Below are 15,544 nucleotides of genomic sequence, written 5' to 3' on the forward strand. Positions count from 1 at the left end.
GCTGGCTCAACTTTTCATTGATTAAGCTTTATTTATCAATTTTTTAAAATACCATATGAATTAGGTTAGATTTATGAAATTAAGATTTTTATTTTAATAATATCACATTTTAAAATATTATATTTATTTATATTATACATTTAAGTTAAATAAATTAACAGTATTAAAAAATTACACTGACACATAGATAATAAATTATAAAATCCTAACTTTTAATTCACTAAATTTCTAATTAATACTTATAAATTCTTATTTTCTCTTAAAAGACAATTTTATTTTGAATGAATCAAATATATGTAGAGAGGGGGATGAGATAAAAAAAAAAATACTATAACAATAATATTTTCTTTTTAATTTATAGTTACTTTAATAATTTTAAAAAAAAAATGATCTTTATTGTAATACCTGATATATTTTTATTATAATCCAACTAGATAACTAGAGTAATATACTGTTTATTAATAGAGAGCAAAAAGGGTTACTAAAAAATAAAAGAATAAAAAATTATAAAGCATATCTAAACTTAATCTTCTCCATTTGTTGAGGAGAGTGAGAATCTGAGTCTCGACTCCTGGTTGGCGCTCTCTATCTTTTTTCCTTTCTTTCCTGAATTTGCCAAAATTAGGAAAAGATCTCATTTTTCTTCTCCTATGTATTCTTCTCTCCCGTCTTTTTCTGGTCATTTTTTTTAGTATCCATCAAACCCTAATTTTTCAAATCACATTTTTCTTCTCATAATTCATTCCTCTTCTTCTTCTACCCCATGTTGTATCTACTTCAATCCGCAGTAATACATTGTTATTATCTCTTTCAATGATCCAATTGGTCCCTACCCCACTTGGATTTTTCCCCAAATTTCTCTCATCCCTTCATCTTCTGCCACATTGAATTGGTGTGTTGGGGGCGTGTTTTTTTGTGATTCCCTTATACCCAATTGAAAAATTTTTAGAACGTGCATTGCAGATTGATGGGGTTGTTTTGAGTCTCTATTCTTTGTTTTAGGGGTTGTGTTTCTCTGTTATTGTGAGGGTTATTGGGGTAAAAAATGTCCTTCGAGTCTTCTGGAGGATCGGGTTATTCAGTTTCGCATGAGAAGAGTTCGTGCCCCTCAATTGGGTCAGTGTTGGATGACTATTTGATCAAGAATTGTGGTAATTTTGGTAATTCTTGCAACCTTTGTAGTTTGAATGGGAATTTGGAAGGAGAGCCATGTTTTGAAATGATCAAGGCTGTGTTAAGTGATTTAGATGATAAAGAGGAAGTGGTCATCGATGATGATGCTGATGTTGATGGTTTGCCAATGGATCCTTTTGGAATGAACAAAGAATCTAACTTCACGGCATTCTCGGATTGGTTTGAAGATTTCGAGTGGGGTTTCCGATCAGAGGATGGTGAATTTGGGGTGGATGAAAATGAAACACGTCAAAAGATTGGTGTTGATCATGATCATGATCATCTTCACTTTTTGGGTCTGAGTTGGGCTTGGAATGGCGCAGAGAATTTTCAGCCGCAGAATGTTGGGAATGAGAATAATGACATGTCAGTTTCAGGTGATGTTTTCAATGGATATAAAAATTTTGATGGTGTGTTTGATGAGGGTGTTGTGGTTGATGGAAATGCCGGAGGTTTTTTGAGTGTTAGTCGTAGGGGCTATGAAATTTCAAGCAGTGAAGCTGATGAATCCCAAAACATCACAAAAATTGAATGTGATGCTCAAGGAGGTGCACCACATGATGCTTTGTTTTTTGTGTTAGGCTATCTAGGTATGCAAGACCTTCTCTCCGTCGAACAGGTTTGCAAGTCCTTGCGTGATTCTGTTAGAGGTGATCCTTTGTTATGGAGGACCGTGCATGTTGATAAGCCATTAAACGAGAGGATTACAGATGATGCTCTTGTGAAGTTAACTAATAGGGCTCAAGGTACTCTTCAGGGCCTGATCCTAGTGAACTGTTTATGGATCACTGATAGTGGTCTGGGACGTGTTCTACAAAGCAATCCAAGATTGATGACGGTTAGTATTATTTGTAACATGATCCAAAACCTAGCATGCTAATATTTATTGTGTACGTGCTGTTGTTTTAACTTTAGAACTAATTCTAGGCTGTTGAATCATATTTATCTCTCCTTTATATCAAAGACTATTTCAAGAATGAGCTTTGATTTATATAAGTGTGTTAAGTTTTATGCTGGTGGTAATTTGTATTTATTTGTTGTAAGTACAATGATGTCAATATACAACATCTTATTTTGCCACGGCCAATCAAAGCTTATTAGCTGGATTGCTGTGTTTACTTTAGCTTGATATGAGAAACATAAAGATTCTTGTGCTACTATGCAAATGTACTCTTCAGCTAGTGGTCAGTAATTCAAAAGTGAATTGATCTGGTCTTGATCATCTACCATATCTTTTGCTGTATTTATCAGAGCATTTTGTCTACGTACGTAATGTTTTGATACCTTAAATTTATTTCAAATGATATATATATATATATATATATATATATATATGTATATATATATTATATTATATTTATATATGTATGTCCCATTTCCTTGAGGATAAAAGGTGGCAATTTGCTTGTATCTTTTTCAGTTAAGTGTGCCAGATTGTATTAGACTCACAATTGAGGGGATTTTATTCAACCTGAGGGCTCTAAAGAAATCTGGAACAGCTGGTATAAAGCACTTACGAATTGGTGGGCTTGCTGGTGTGTGTCATGTGACTGACCAGCAATTTGAAGAATTGAAGGAATTGCTGGATGCAAGCACATATTTGCCACAGGGAGACCAGAAGCCACAATTTTACCGAGGAGGTTATTCACATATCATATGTGAGGATGGCCGTGCAATTGATATAGAGGTGTGTCCAAGATGTCAGAAACTGAGACCTGTTTATGATTGCCCTGCTGAGAGTTGCCAGCAGAAACATCAGGCTGCTCAGCTGTGCAGGGGTTGCACAATATGCATAGCACGTTGCATCCATTGTGGACGATGCATTAAGGACTTTGATTATGAAGAGACATTCTGTTTGGACTTGCTTTGTTTGAATTGTTGGAATCAGTTCTTGGATTGTCCAGAGGAAAAGGAAGCTACAAAGTGTACTATTATTAGTCAGAGGACCATGTATCAGTTTTGCGTCTATGGCTAATAGGCTGTCCCTGGCCTATATGGTCTTTTGGCATTGGATAAGAATCTGCACATTTGGCTGTCTGATTTTTTTGTGTGCAAAATTGAGCTGAATGTGCATGGTGTAACATTCGGTTGTGGAGGTTATTTTAATTACTCAGCAGCTGAGCCTTTTTGAACTGCGATAAGGAAGAAGAAAAAACAGATTTTGGAGGGAAAAATAATTGAGATTGAATTCAAAAAAAATCTAAAAAAACAAATGCTTAGTGTTGGATCAAGGGAAAAAAGGGGTTCTCATGTATAGCATTATCTGATCAAGAGCAGCTTCATGATATGTTGTCTTCTGCAGTGGAAATTACTGTCTGAGTTCATTGAAGTGAAGAAGCAAGGTATACTTATGATGAGGCATGCATATGCAGTGGATCAGAAAAACAATTGAGATTGAATAAAAATAAAATAAAAAATGAAAACAAACAAATGACTAGAGTTGACAATACACTGGATCGAGGGAAGAAGGGGGTTCTCACGTATAGCATTATCTGACCAAGTGCAGCTTCATGATATGTTGTCTTCTCTGCAGTGGAACTACTATCTGAGTTCATTGAGGTGAAGAAGCATGTGAGCTATGCTTGATTTAATGACGGGGTTAAGTATTAATTTTTTTCCTAACATGGGTGGCTTTTTTATTTGGTGTGACTACCCTTAACATGTGTTTTTCTTGTCTTTTGATGTAGTGTTAATGCTGGTGCTTGCAGTGGATCTTGTATCTGAGTTTCACTGCAATGAAGAAACTGTTTCTATTGATGGTTTTTGCTATGCTGCTTGCAATAAATCAATTAAAAGAGAAGTTAGATTGTCGAGAACAATGGACTGGGAGAATAATTGAAGGTTTGGATAATTTTTGGAGCTGTGTAATGGCTGAAGCAATAAATTCAACCCTTCAACTTCGGCTGTAGTTACAGTTCTTTGTGTTTTTTGGGTAGAGTTATGATTCAAATTTTCTAGTACTATGATATGCAATAATGCAGCTGTTTCAATACTGCAAGATTCTCCCTCCAAAAAAGAAAGAAAAAAAATAAAAAATAAAAATAGTAAAATACTTTTTCTCATTTTGAGTCTATGTAAACACTGGCCTCTGGAAACTGAGACATTATCCTTGTTGATAGAAACGGTTGATGTTTGACTCATTACTATGGTAAATAAAAGGGGAAGAAAATTTCCAAATATGTTACCATTTGTTCCATTGTTTGCTTTTATTCAGGAGTTCGTTGCTTTTCATTTCAGCTCTCTGTCTTTTTACCTTCATCTGTTATCCTCTTTTGCTTCAGATGCATATGATGTTATATACACATGAAAGTAGAAAGTGTAGCATCCTTAATTTTCCACAATTTTCATCAACAATGGATATAACAGGGCCATGTATGTGTGTGTTCCTTCTACCCATCTGTTTAAATTTTCAAAACTCTACTTCAACACTTGTTATTTGTTGATTTTCTGGATATTTGTTGGGTACCAAACACGCAAGATTATCTTGTAATATGCTATTCTATGATCTTTTTGCCGAAAGTTGAGAGCATGTATGCTACATTTATCTTTTGCCAAGTGAATTTTGAGAATAGAGCAGTGTTGCTTTTGCTTATAATAATTATATCCACTATATTTATATCCTAAATGTTTATATGCTATATGAATAAATTTATATATACAATCTGGCAATCCTAAAAACATGTAATTTAGTGCTTTTTTCCCCCTCGTAAATATTAAAACACTATATATTATTATAGCAAATATATTTGCAAATATTAGATTGATTGTACATCTTCAGCATTAAACAATGTTTCTCTGTGAAATCCTAAAAGCTTACACTTGTAAGATCTGGAATTTTATGGATTCAATATATAAATCTCTTTATATGTATTTATGTATATATATTAAGGGGGGAGAGAGAGAGAGATATAAACTTGGACCAAATCAAAATGCAACATATGACTCATTTTCCCAATAGAAACTTGGAAGGTAACCCGTGCACTTGGATAGAAATGGCAGTAGCCTACGCCGCTGCCTAGTTTGTTTATGCTCTGTTTTTAGTTTTTTCAAAAAGATATTAGTTTTTTTTTAATCATTTTTTAATTATTTTTGTTATCTCTTTTATCGTTATTATTTTTGCAATTTAATTTTTATAAGTGTGATTAATATTTTTGGCAATTAAACTTTAAAATTTATTTATAAATTACTTTTAGAAGTAATTTTTGATTTATTTGACAGAATTTATAAATAATTAGTAAAAATAATTTATAACTCTAGTTAATTCTTTTTAGATGCTTGCTAAGGGACTCTTAAAATTGAGGAGACATTGTATACTTTCTCTAGATTAAAATGTGTGATTTTTTTAATATCTTAAAAATTAAGAGTATTTATATCTTTTTTTAAATAAATCACTAACTTCATTACGTAGCAAAACATAAAATACTTCTTCATTTTAGAGAGTACCGTAAAATTTATCTTTTTTTATTTTATTTTAATAAATTTCTTAATATAACTTATCAAAATAAATTAATTTTAAGTTTACTCTAATAAGATTTATAGTTACATTCAGGACATAAGTTATCATATAATAAGAATTTATTAAATAACATACATTTTATATCTTTTTTTTTTTTTAAATCCTATGTGGGTAGATGATAATTAAAAAAAAAGTGAAACATCATTGAACGAATGAATTAACTGAAATATAATTATTATTTCAGTTTAACATATAATCTTATGTAAAAAATATTTATGGTAAAAAAAAAAAGTGAAACAAATAGCAAAATAAAGTGATATAAATAAAAATCTTCTTTTGAAAGAAATCTAGCCAAAAATCCTGTTAAACCATGTAAATAAGCCTACTTAAATATATACACACTAGTTATAATACGATATACAAGTTCATTGTATTTTTTAAAAATTAATTTAAATATATAAAATATAATCATAAAAATATTATATAATACAAAAGAAAAATGTATAAAAAATACCAAAATTAAGTATTTTTATTTTTGTATTAATAATTTTTTAAATTTAATTTTATATTAATTATTATCAATTTAAAATTATAGTTAATATTTTTAATAGAGTATGTGTATTTTTTTTTATTATGTTAAAAATATTGATTATGCTGTTTTAAGTGGATTACGGTTAAAAAATAAAATACATATTGAAATAATTTATTATAAATTACATTTTTAATACAGTTCACGCACTATTTAAGTTACTTAATATTAAAAAAAAAATATTTCTTCTAATAATATCTTAACAATACAACTTATATTTAATTGTACATAACCAATACATGTATTGATATATTTATACCTATCAATGTCTTTGACTGACACATCTAAGAGTTTCAAAGCCACTTTTTTTTTAACAAGTAAGTAAGTTTAATCTATATTTATTTTAAATTAAGGACATGTTAATTAATTTATTTTTTTACTTTTTAATAATTTATATCTATCAATACTTTTGAACGATGTATCAAAAGTTTCAAAATCAATCTTTTTAATATTTTATCTATATTTATTTTATTTTATTTTATATTCAATTGGGCTAAAAAGCTCAATTAAGATCAAGGTTTTAATCTAAGTTATGTTTGGGAAGAGGTTTTTAGAAGAGTAGGGAAGAGAAGAAATATTTTTTAATTTTAAATTAAAAGAATTATATATTATTTATGATGACAAATATATTATTAATGCATTAAATTTTTGTTAATATATATAATTTATATTTTTTTATTTTTAAAAGATATTATTTTTAAATATATTTATTTAAAATATAAATTTTGCTCTTCCCTCCAAAATTTCCCTTTCCAAACAACTCTCTAGAGAACTAAACACCTAAAGAATTCATACAAAGAAATGGGAGGAGAGAAGGGAGAGGGATAACAATACATTAGGAAAACAAAATATTTTTAAGGCCTAATTTTGCTAAGTAGTCAGCACTTTGATTAGCTTCCCTACAAACATGTCCAAATATAATAAATTGAATTTGTTTGATAACTTTCCTAATTTTACTAATCAAATAAAAAAGTAGATGAGTAGAGTCTGCACATTAAGGACTAGAGATAAAACTTTTCTATAATTACTTTCAATCCAAATGATCTTCTGCCTGTTTTGAACAATGAGCTCTAATTCAAATAGGATGCTTCATAGCTCAGTAGCTAGCAAAGAACATGGAGATATATTGTTGCAGAAACCAGCCAAAAAATGACCTTGAGCATTTCAAATTAATCCCCCACAAGCAGTAGTCTCATAAAGAGAGAAACAGCTCCACCCACATTGAGTTTCCATTTATTAATAGGGGGAGGAGTCCACTTAAGCATAATTTGATCATTCACAAACCTAGAAATGGAGTTAGTCAAATTTCAACAGCTATTAGATTGACACTGGAAAGTAGATAAGACTTACTGAATGATAAACATAGGTTGAGCAAAAGCATAATTCAAGATAAAATTGTTCCTTTCTTTCCAAATGTATCAAACAATAATTTCAAATAATCTACCCCATTGAGGACAAAAATTAGAGTTCTGATTAGACAATTTGAAAGTTAACCAACCAACTAATCCTTTACTAAAGAAAGGAATAAAGTTTTGGAAAAAAAAAATGATCTCAAACATCCTTAGCAAAAGAACAATCTCTAATGACATCAATAACAGATTCATCATAATTACCACATCTATCACAAAGGAAAGAATTAGTCATACCTCATTTATGCCTTTCAAGGTTGGTCATCAACATATTGTGAGCATTTTTTCAGAGAAACAGCCTAATTTTAGGGATACCTTCCCACTTCCACACAGAATCAAACAATTTTTGACAGCCTAAAGGAGAATCATTTATGTAAAATAGTAAAGAATAAGCTAATTTAAGAGTGAATATCTCATTATTTGTCAAATTCCAAAAAACAGAATATGGTCCCCATAATGTGAAGAAGGATCAATATTAAGTGTCATTTTACTAACCAATTCAAGGAGAAAATCAGCAAATTTATCCACATTCCAAACACCATTAGCAGAAAACAAAGCCACAAGGATATCCAACACCAAATCAGGCATATGATTAGTAACATGTTTAATCAATTGACCATATCAATACACTAGCTATCATACTGTTTGGGATAAGGAAAATTTTTTAAGTTATAAAATTATGTTGGAGGATTTACTTTTTGAGGAGTTTTGAGAGTCTAAAGAAGAGCCTTTGCATGCTAAAAATTTGTGAAGAATCATGAAAAGCCTCAATTCTTCATCAAAGAGAGAGATCATATTTCGAGTAGTTTTGAAGGAACATAAAGCAACTCAGTGTTGCTCGAAAAATAAGAGTGATAGGGAAATATTCTAGGTCCACAAAATTAGAGGCTTTTTCGAAGAGTTTTTGAGGAGCTTTCAAGTCCCTTACACTCAAAACTGCTTGAAAAATAGAACTGTCAAAAAATTATTCTAAGTCCACAAGACTGGAAGTCTTTCAAGGAGTTTTTAGAGAGTTTTCAAGTCCTTGACACCTAGAATTTGTCAAAAAATAGGATGTGGTCAGAAAATAGTCTAAATCTACAAACCTAACTAAGCGCCATATTTTCTCCAGAATTGCTCGAAAAATAGAAAGTGGTCAAAAAATATTCTAAGTCCACAAACTTAGTTGAGTTTTCGATTCCCTCCAGAATTACTCAAAAAATAGAAATCGAGGAAGAAATTATTTTAAGTCCATAATGCTAAATGAGCCTCTGAGACTTCTCTCAGACACTGCTCAAAAAACCAAGAAATAAAAGAAAAAGATTCCAAGTCCATAAGAGACATGAAAAGATTCAAGAGCTATTACAAAGTTCAAAAGCAGTTATCAACGGTTACCAACAGACGAAGATTCAACAACACGAAGTAGGATCTTGGATGATAGCAGTTATGAAAGAAACTGCAACCGACAGCACGATCAGAGTCAGTCACGAATAATGAATAGGAACTAAAGACAGTTACTAAGAAATGCCTGCAAAAGAGAAAGAACGATGATGGTCCTCCTACCTATAAATATTTCAGAACTTCATTTTACAAAAGATAACTTTTTGTACCCAGACATCGCACCTAAAATTCTCCACATGCTAAAAATCTACACCGCGCCAAACACCAGCTACAAGAAGATATACGGTTGTTGGTTGTCATTAATATGAGCCGTATGTTTACATTCTTGCACATTTACATTACTATTCTTTATATTTCTAGTTTGTTTTACATATGTGTTCATGCAATTTCCTTCTTATTTGATACACTGTAAGCATTGACGTTCAGTTTAATACACGTTTCTATTTCATAATTCTACTGTTCCTGCTAAAATTGTTTATTTTACGTCAATTCTTTTGTTACGTTAACGATACACTTAAAAGAATCCAAGAGGACCTGAATCCAGTCCCCAAATTGTTCTTGGATTATTTGTTTAGAAACTGTTATTTTTCATCGTAAATAAGTACCAAAATTTAGTAGTTATCCCATCTCCAATTATAAAGCTAATACCTTGAGAAAATTGAAGCCAAACAGAAGAGAGGCTATTCCAAATGAGAACTATTATTCCTTTTCTTATTCATAGGATTCTGCCCAATAGTAAAATGGTATTTTTTATAGAGAACTTGAGCCCATAAGACAGATGGGGAAGTGTATAATCTCTACCAAAGCTTTATAAGGTAAGCTTTGTTTAGCATGCACAGATCTTTGAAACTCAAGCCCCTTTTAGATTAAAGTTTACAAATTGTTGGCCATCCTGTGAGATGATATTTTTTACCTCTTAAGGAGCTCTAAATAAATTATTTGCATACGCTATTGATTGAATGACAAATAAAGGATGAGATTAATTGAGACTGCATTACATAGCTGGGAATACTCATAAGATTTGTTTGAGCAAGAGTTGTTCTACCAGCAAAAGATAGAGAATTTATTTTCCAAAGAGAAAGTTTCTTTTCCTAATTTTATCTATAAGATAACTATAATGCTCTTTAGATGGTCTAGTATGATGTATTGGAATACCTAGGTATTTACCTAATTTGCTGATTACAAGGATACCTAAATTGGTACTATGAAAAATAGATTGATCAGTATTGGCAGATAAGTACAAAGAAGACTTATTGAAATTAATTTAGAACATCTTTGATAATAATAGCTTGCTGAGTGGTGGCTTTGACTACTAAGATCAGATCATTAGCAAAAGATAAATGAGAAATATTAGGGCCCTATTTATTAAAAGGGAAGGGGTGACAAGTTTTATTAGCTACTTTATCATTAATAAGATGGTCTTATCTTTCAATACATAATACAAAAATATAAGGAGATAAAGGATCACTTTGTCTAATACCTATGGAAGGACTAAAAGAGGCAGTTGTTCTATTGTTCCAATTAATGAACATTGTAGGATAAGAAATAAAATGGTTAATAACATCTACCAACTTATCGTTAATACCAATTTACAGAATAGTATTTTTTATAAAGGATCACCTAAGTTTATCATATGCTTTTTCTAAATTTAAATTAATAATCATGTAGCTATTTTTCCCCTTAAGTTTGAAAAATGAATGAATTAATTCTTGAAGAAGAAGCACATTATCAATGTCTTGTCTCTCAGGAACAAAACTAGTTTGATTGTTGGAAATTAGATAAGAAAGAAAATTTCTAATCCTATTAGCAATTATTTTAGTGATTATTTTATAACTAACTGATATATTATATTTTATGTTTACATTTATAGTTTTATTTTGATTTATAAACACCATATGCTTTATTTTAAGAGTTTTTACCATTTTCTAGTTATTTGAATAAATTAGGCTTGATACAAATAAATGTTTTAATTTTGTATTTTCGGTTATTTTGACTGAATCTTGTATGAGGAATTACATTTGGACCTTTATTATTAAATAATTACATTTAGACTTTTAGATATTATTGAGGCACCATTTAATTTATCTTATTCAGAACCTATAAATACACTAATAAAGTTTTGAATTAGGGTGCGATTAGAAACTTTGAGTTTTTGAGATTTAGTCTTTAATAAGAATCCTTGTTTTTACCTTCTTTCGAATTATCTCATTCTCCTCTCATTCTCGCTTAGGTTAAGTGTTTCAATGGAAGGTTAAACATCTCGTTCAATCCACGAAATCCAAATGGTGTAAATCCAATTTAAGTTTCAGGTCAAATTGCTCCAAGTTTGTTCTCTTTTTCTCTAATATCATATTTGTGTATTACGATTATGATTAACTTTTATGTGGTTAGAATTCAAATTAGGATTCCATTGATATTCTAATTTGATAATTAATTTGTTTTAGGTTAAATAATAATTTGATTTAATTTGTGATCTAATTCAATTAGGTTATTCTATTAAGTTAATAATTAAATTGAGTAATCGTTCAAATTCGGATTAAAGTTTTTAAATATTATGATGATCAAAGTTACATGCATTTGAGATTTTGTAGATTGATAATTCTTAATATGTTTTAATTTCTGTTAGTTTCATTCGTAGCTTTAATTTGATTAATTCAAAGTTTTTAAACCGCCAAACTTTACTTGCATTTTAAAAAAATCTTAAATTGAATTTAACTGAATATGCGTATATGTGAATCGATCTAAGTTAAACACTATACTGCAAATACCTAGAAAAACTTAGATGTTTTGATAGTGAGTTGGCATTGTCTATCACTAACATTGCACAAGGAAATTGGCTTATATTAGTTTATATATTTAGACTTTTCAATCTTAGGAAATAAGGTGATTCCAATCTCATTAACAACCTTGATACTAGCAAGATTAACAAAAATATCATTTACAAATTTTATTAAAAAATGGGGCTAAATTGTTCTATTGATTTTTGAAAAATAAAGCATGCAGTCCATCAAGACCAAGTGACTTAAAGTTTCCTATACTAAATAGAGCAACCCTAATCTCTTCCCTAGATATACTAGCATCTAATCTAGTTTTATCCTAGTCTCTAAGAGAAGGAAAACTAGTTTTAGTTATGAGGTCAGGGCCATTAGGGTAGGGATCAGAATAAATATCTTTAAAGTAATTTAGGGCAAGATATTTTGACTTATCAACGTCAAATTCCACTAGAATTATTTTTCAGAACTTCAATAGAATTCTTTCTCTTATGAATAACAACTTTATGAAAGAATTTAGTATTTTTATCACCTAATTTAAGCCAATTAGATCTATATTGGTGGAACCAATATGATTCCTCAAGATCCAAAATTTTCTGATAATCTTGTCAAAGGGTTTTAGAAGTTTATTAAGATAAGAGTTAGTTCCTTAGCCTAATTTACGATATATACCTTCAATCCTGCTAAAGATCCTTTTCTTTTGATTGAATATATTACTAAACATATTTTTATTCCAACTAAAGATATTGGCAATAAATCTGCTAATATTTTAAGATCAAGAGGAAGAAGGGATCCAAGAATTTTTAGCTTAGTTACTAAAATAAGAATGAGAAATCCAATTAGTAAGAAATTTGAAGTTTTTCTTATACTCTATTTCATTATTGCTGTCTTTAATTTTTAGCCAAAGTCCAACATGGTTTGATATAAGTACAGGTATGTACAAAACAGAGCTATTAGGGAAATAGAACTCTAAAAATCATTAATTACAACTATCTATTCTTTCTTGAAAAAAACCTCTACTCCAAGTAAAAGGATTTCCTTTAAAACCCAAATAAAAAAGATTGTATTAATTTAAAAATCAGCAAATTTATTCATTTGGTAAATATTGACTTTTTGACCACCAACTTTTTTATTATTATAAAAGACAATATTAAAATCCCTAGCAATATACTAGGGAAGATTAATGGCTTTACTTAGCTCAACTAACTCCTTTCAACATTTAGTTTTAAGTTTTTCAACAAGACTAACATAAATGGAAGATAATAACCAATCCTTCTTCCCAAAATTTTTAATTTTCAGATGTATGACAAATCTAGATTTTGCAAACACAGAAGCCTTGATCTTATTAGTGTTTCATAGGCACCATATGCCACTAGAGAAGCCAATAACATCAACTTTTTCATTCATATCAAGATTGATTTTCATAATAATTTTGTCAGCTTTATCTTTGCTAATCCTAGATTCAAATAAGGCAATAAAGTCTAATTTATACAAATTAATGAGGTCATTAACTAATCTATGAAAAGACTTATTACCAACTCTCCTACAATTTCACAAAAAATAGTTCATGAAACTAGATTTGAGTAATTAAATAGCATCCTTAGGATGCTTAGTAATGAACATAGCATATTCCATCCCTATATTATTAGCAGGTGTCGCATTATTTTTTAAGACAATTTTTTGTTATATTTATATCCACAGATGATAGAATATTTAAAGGTTTTTCACTAGGATCCCAAGAGTTATGATGACTTATTCCTAATAAATCCTGAATAGAGCCAGTTTTAGAAAAGTTTTGATTGGCTTTATTTTGTAACATCTTCACAAGAGAGTTATTCATCCTAACATTATTGACACCTATGTCATTATTGTTTGATATCTTCTAAGTTTTAGATTTACCAAAATTTCTATTTCTCTCGTTATTAATTTCAGTTTTAATATTACTTTTGAATTGAGTATTCTTTTTTGAGTTATTAGTATTAGTAGGTTTTGAAACATTCTTTCCTAAAAATTTAGGTTTACTCAAGTTCCCTAAGTACTTTTCCTCATAATTTTCTACTTTTTGGTTTCTTATTACAAGGTTCAAGTTAGACAAAAATTCTTGCTTCTTACTGTCCTTAGTTTCCCCTAACAAATAGAACTTAGAGCCAGATTAAGGATTCTTTCCTTTACTAATACCACTTAGAGAATCAAAATTTTTCATGGAAATAAGTTTTTTCCTAACAAGTTTTTTGGCTAACATCCAGGAACCAAACTTGCCCTTATTCTTCCCACCTTCTTCCTCCATGCTAAATTGGGTACTACTTTTTGTAATAACCTTTGAGGAATCATTTACCTCATTGTTGTTAGCTTCACACTCAGAAGAATTAGAAGTATATGGTTTTTGATCTTTTGTTAATCTTAGGGTTTCCAACACAAGTTTCTATTCTATGTCCATACTTACCACAAGTAAAGCAAATGAGATGTAGACTTTTATATTTAATCCTAAATTTCCTCTAGCACTTTAAAGGAAGAAAAAAGTTTTTTATTCAAGTCTAACTCAACACATATTCTAGCAAATTTTCTTCTAAAAACTAAGGAAGTGTGGGGATCTATTTTTAGCATACTCCCTAAAGAAGCCCTTACTTGCCATAGAAATTTCTCATTATACAGTTTTAAAGGCAAGCCAGGGATATGGATCCAATCTACTAATTTTTTTGAGATTATAGTCCTTAGGTTTGAACAAAGGTCTCCACCTCTAAACCAGAAGATAGTGATCTAATATTAGTCAAGGTCCTTTGAATAAAGCAAGTTTATAGTCATCTAAATTTTTAAATTTTACTAGATAAAAATTATTATTTAAGTCCAAAACTTGAAGATTACTAGTCTTTCCCCACATAGCCCCTAATTTTTTTATTAAAAAAATTAAAACTTATGAATTTTCCTAAAAGTTTAACTATTAGGGTAAATTTTCAAGTCGAGCACCATTACTCATAATCCTCCAGAGGAACTTTAATCTCAAGGCATAGATTTTGGGTATCGTTACTATCTAAGGAAGAATCCTTACTTTCAGGAGGAATATTAAGCTCCTCCAGCACAAGTCTAATTATTTCCTTATCACCTAATACCATATTTATGTCTTTGGATCCAAAAACTTTATCCTGCTATGAATTGCAGATAAGAGAACTAGGGATAGAAAGAACCTAATTTGTTGGGGAAGAACAAAGAGTGTCTTCCTGCATACGCTTGTTTAAATCTTCCTGACCAACCACAACCTTCATTTTGACCTTCTTCTTGCTTTGAGCCATTAGATCTGTCTCTTTTGTGGATAATTTTTCAACTTTCGCCCTCACTATGAAAGCTACATTTTGTGAGCCAATAGGACCAAGGGCAAAAGCCCTTAAAGATCTCTAGAAAACATCTCTCAAATGAACCTAGTATTGTAGCAGCACTACAGGAAAAAGAAAGAAAATAGAGTTAAAAAAACCCTAGTAAAAGAAAAAATGACACCTCTTTCTCCTCAATTCAGAAAAAAGAGTTTTAGAGAAAAGTTTGTATGTATACTATATTTATTTCAAATTAAAGGCATGCAAATTTGTTATTTTTATAAATTTAAGAATTAATGTATAAAATATATTTAACTTTTAAAAAATAAATTATGTAAAAATGCATTTGTAAAAAAGTTATTTTTTTTATTTAGAGTGTGTTTGAGTAAGTAGTTTGTAATATAATAATTAGTTCAATAATAATTATAATATATATTTAATAAATTTAATTATAATATTTA

At 29.8% G+C, this 15,544-nt stretch overlaps 1 protein-coding gene across 2 annotated transcripts; it reads left to right on the plus strand.

Annotated features, from left to right (window-relative positions):
* Positions 1–535: 535 nt before the first annotated feature.
* Positions 536–4,346, plus strand: LOC113867274 (F-box protein SKIP14-like). 2 transcript variants are annotated; one of them, XR_003505154.1, is made up of 3 exons: positions 540–2,011; positions 2,594–3,771; positions 3,861–4,214. XR_003505154.1 is itself a non-coding variant. In XM_027502479.1 (2 exons), the coding sequence occupies exons 1-2, from the start codon at positions 1,046–1,048 to the stop codon at positions 3,146–3,148; spliced, it is 1,521 nt and encodes a 506-aa protein (XP_027358280.1). In that variant the 5' UTR covers positions 536–1,045; the 3' UTR covers positions 3,149–4,346. The 2 variants fall into 2 exon arrangements, 1 of the variants encoding a protein (XP_027358280.1); XM_027502479.1 differs by having other exon boundaries at positions 536–2,011; positions 2,594–4,346.
* Positions 4,347–15,544: the final 11,198 nt, after the last annotated feature.

This window comes from Abrus precatorius, unplaced genomic scaffold (genome assembly GCF_003935025.1).
Source record: "Abrus precatorius isolate BTA unplaced genomic scaffold, Abrus_2018 Scaffold5, whole genome shotgun sequence".
Taxonomy (NCBI): domain Eukaryota; kingdom Viridiplantae; phylum Streptophyta; class Magnoliopsida; order Fabales; family Fabaceae; genus Abrus; species Abrus precatorius.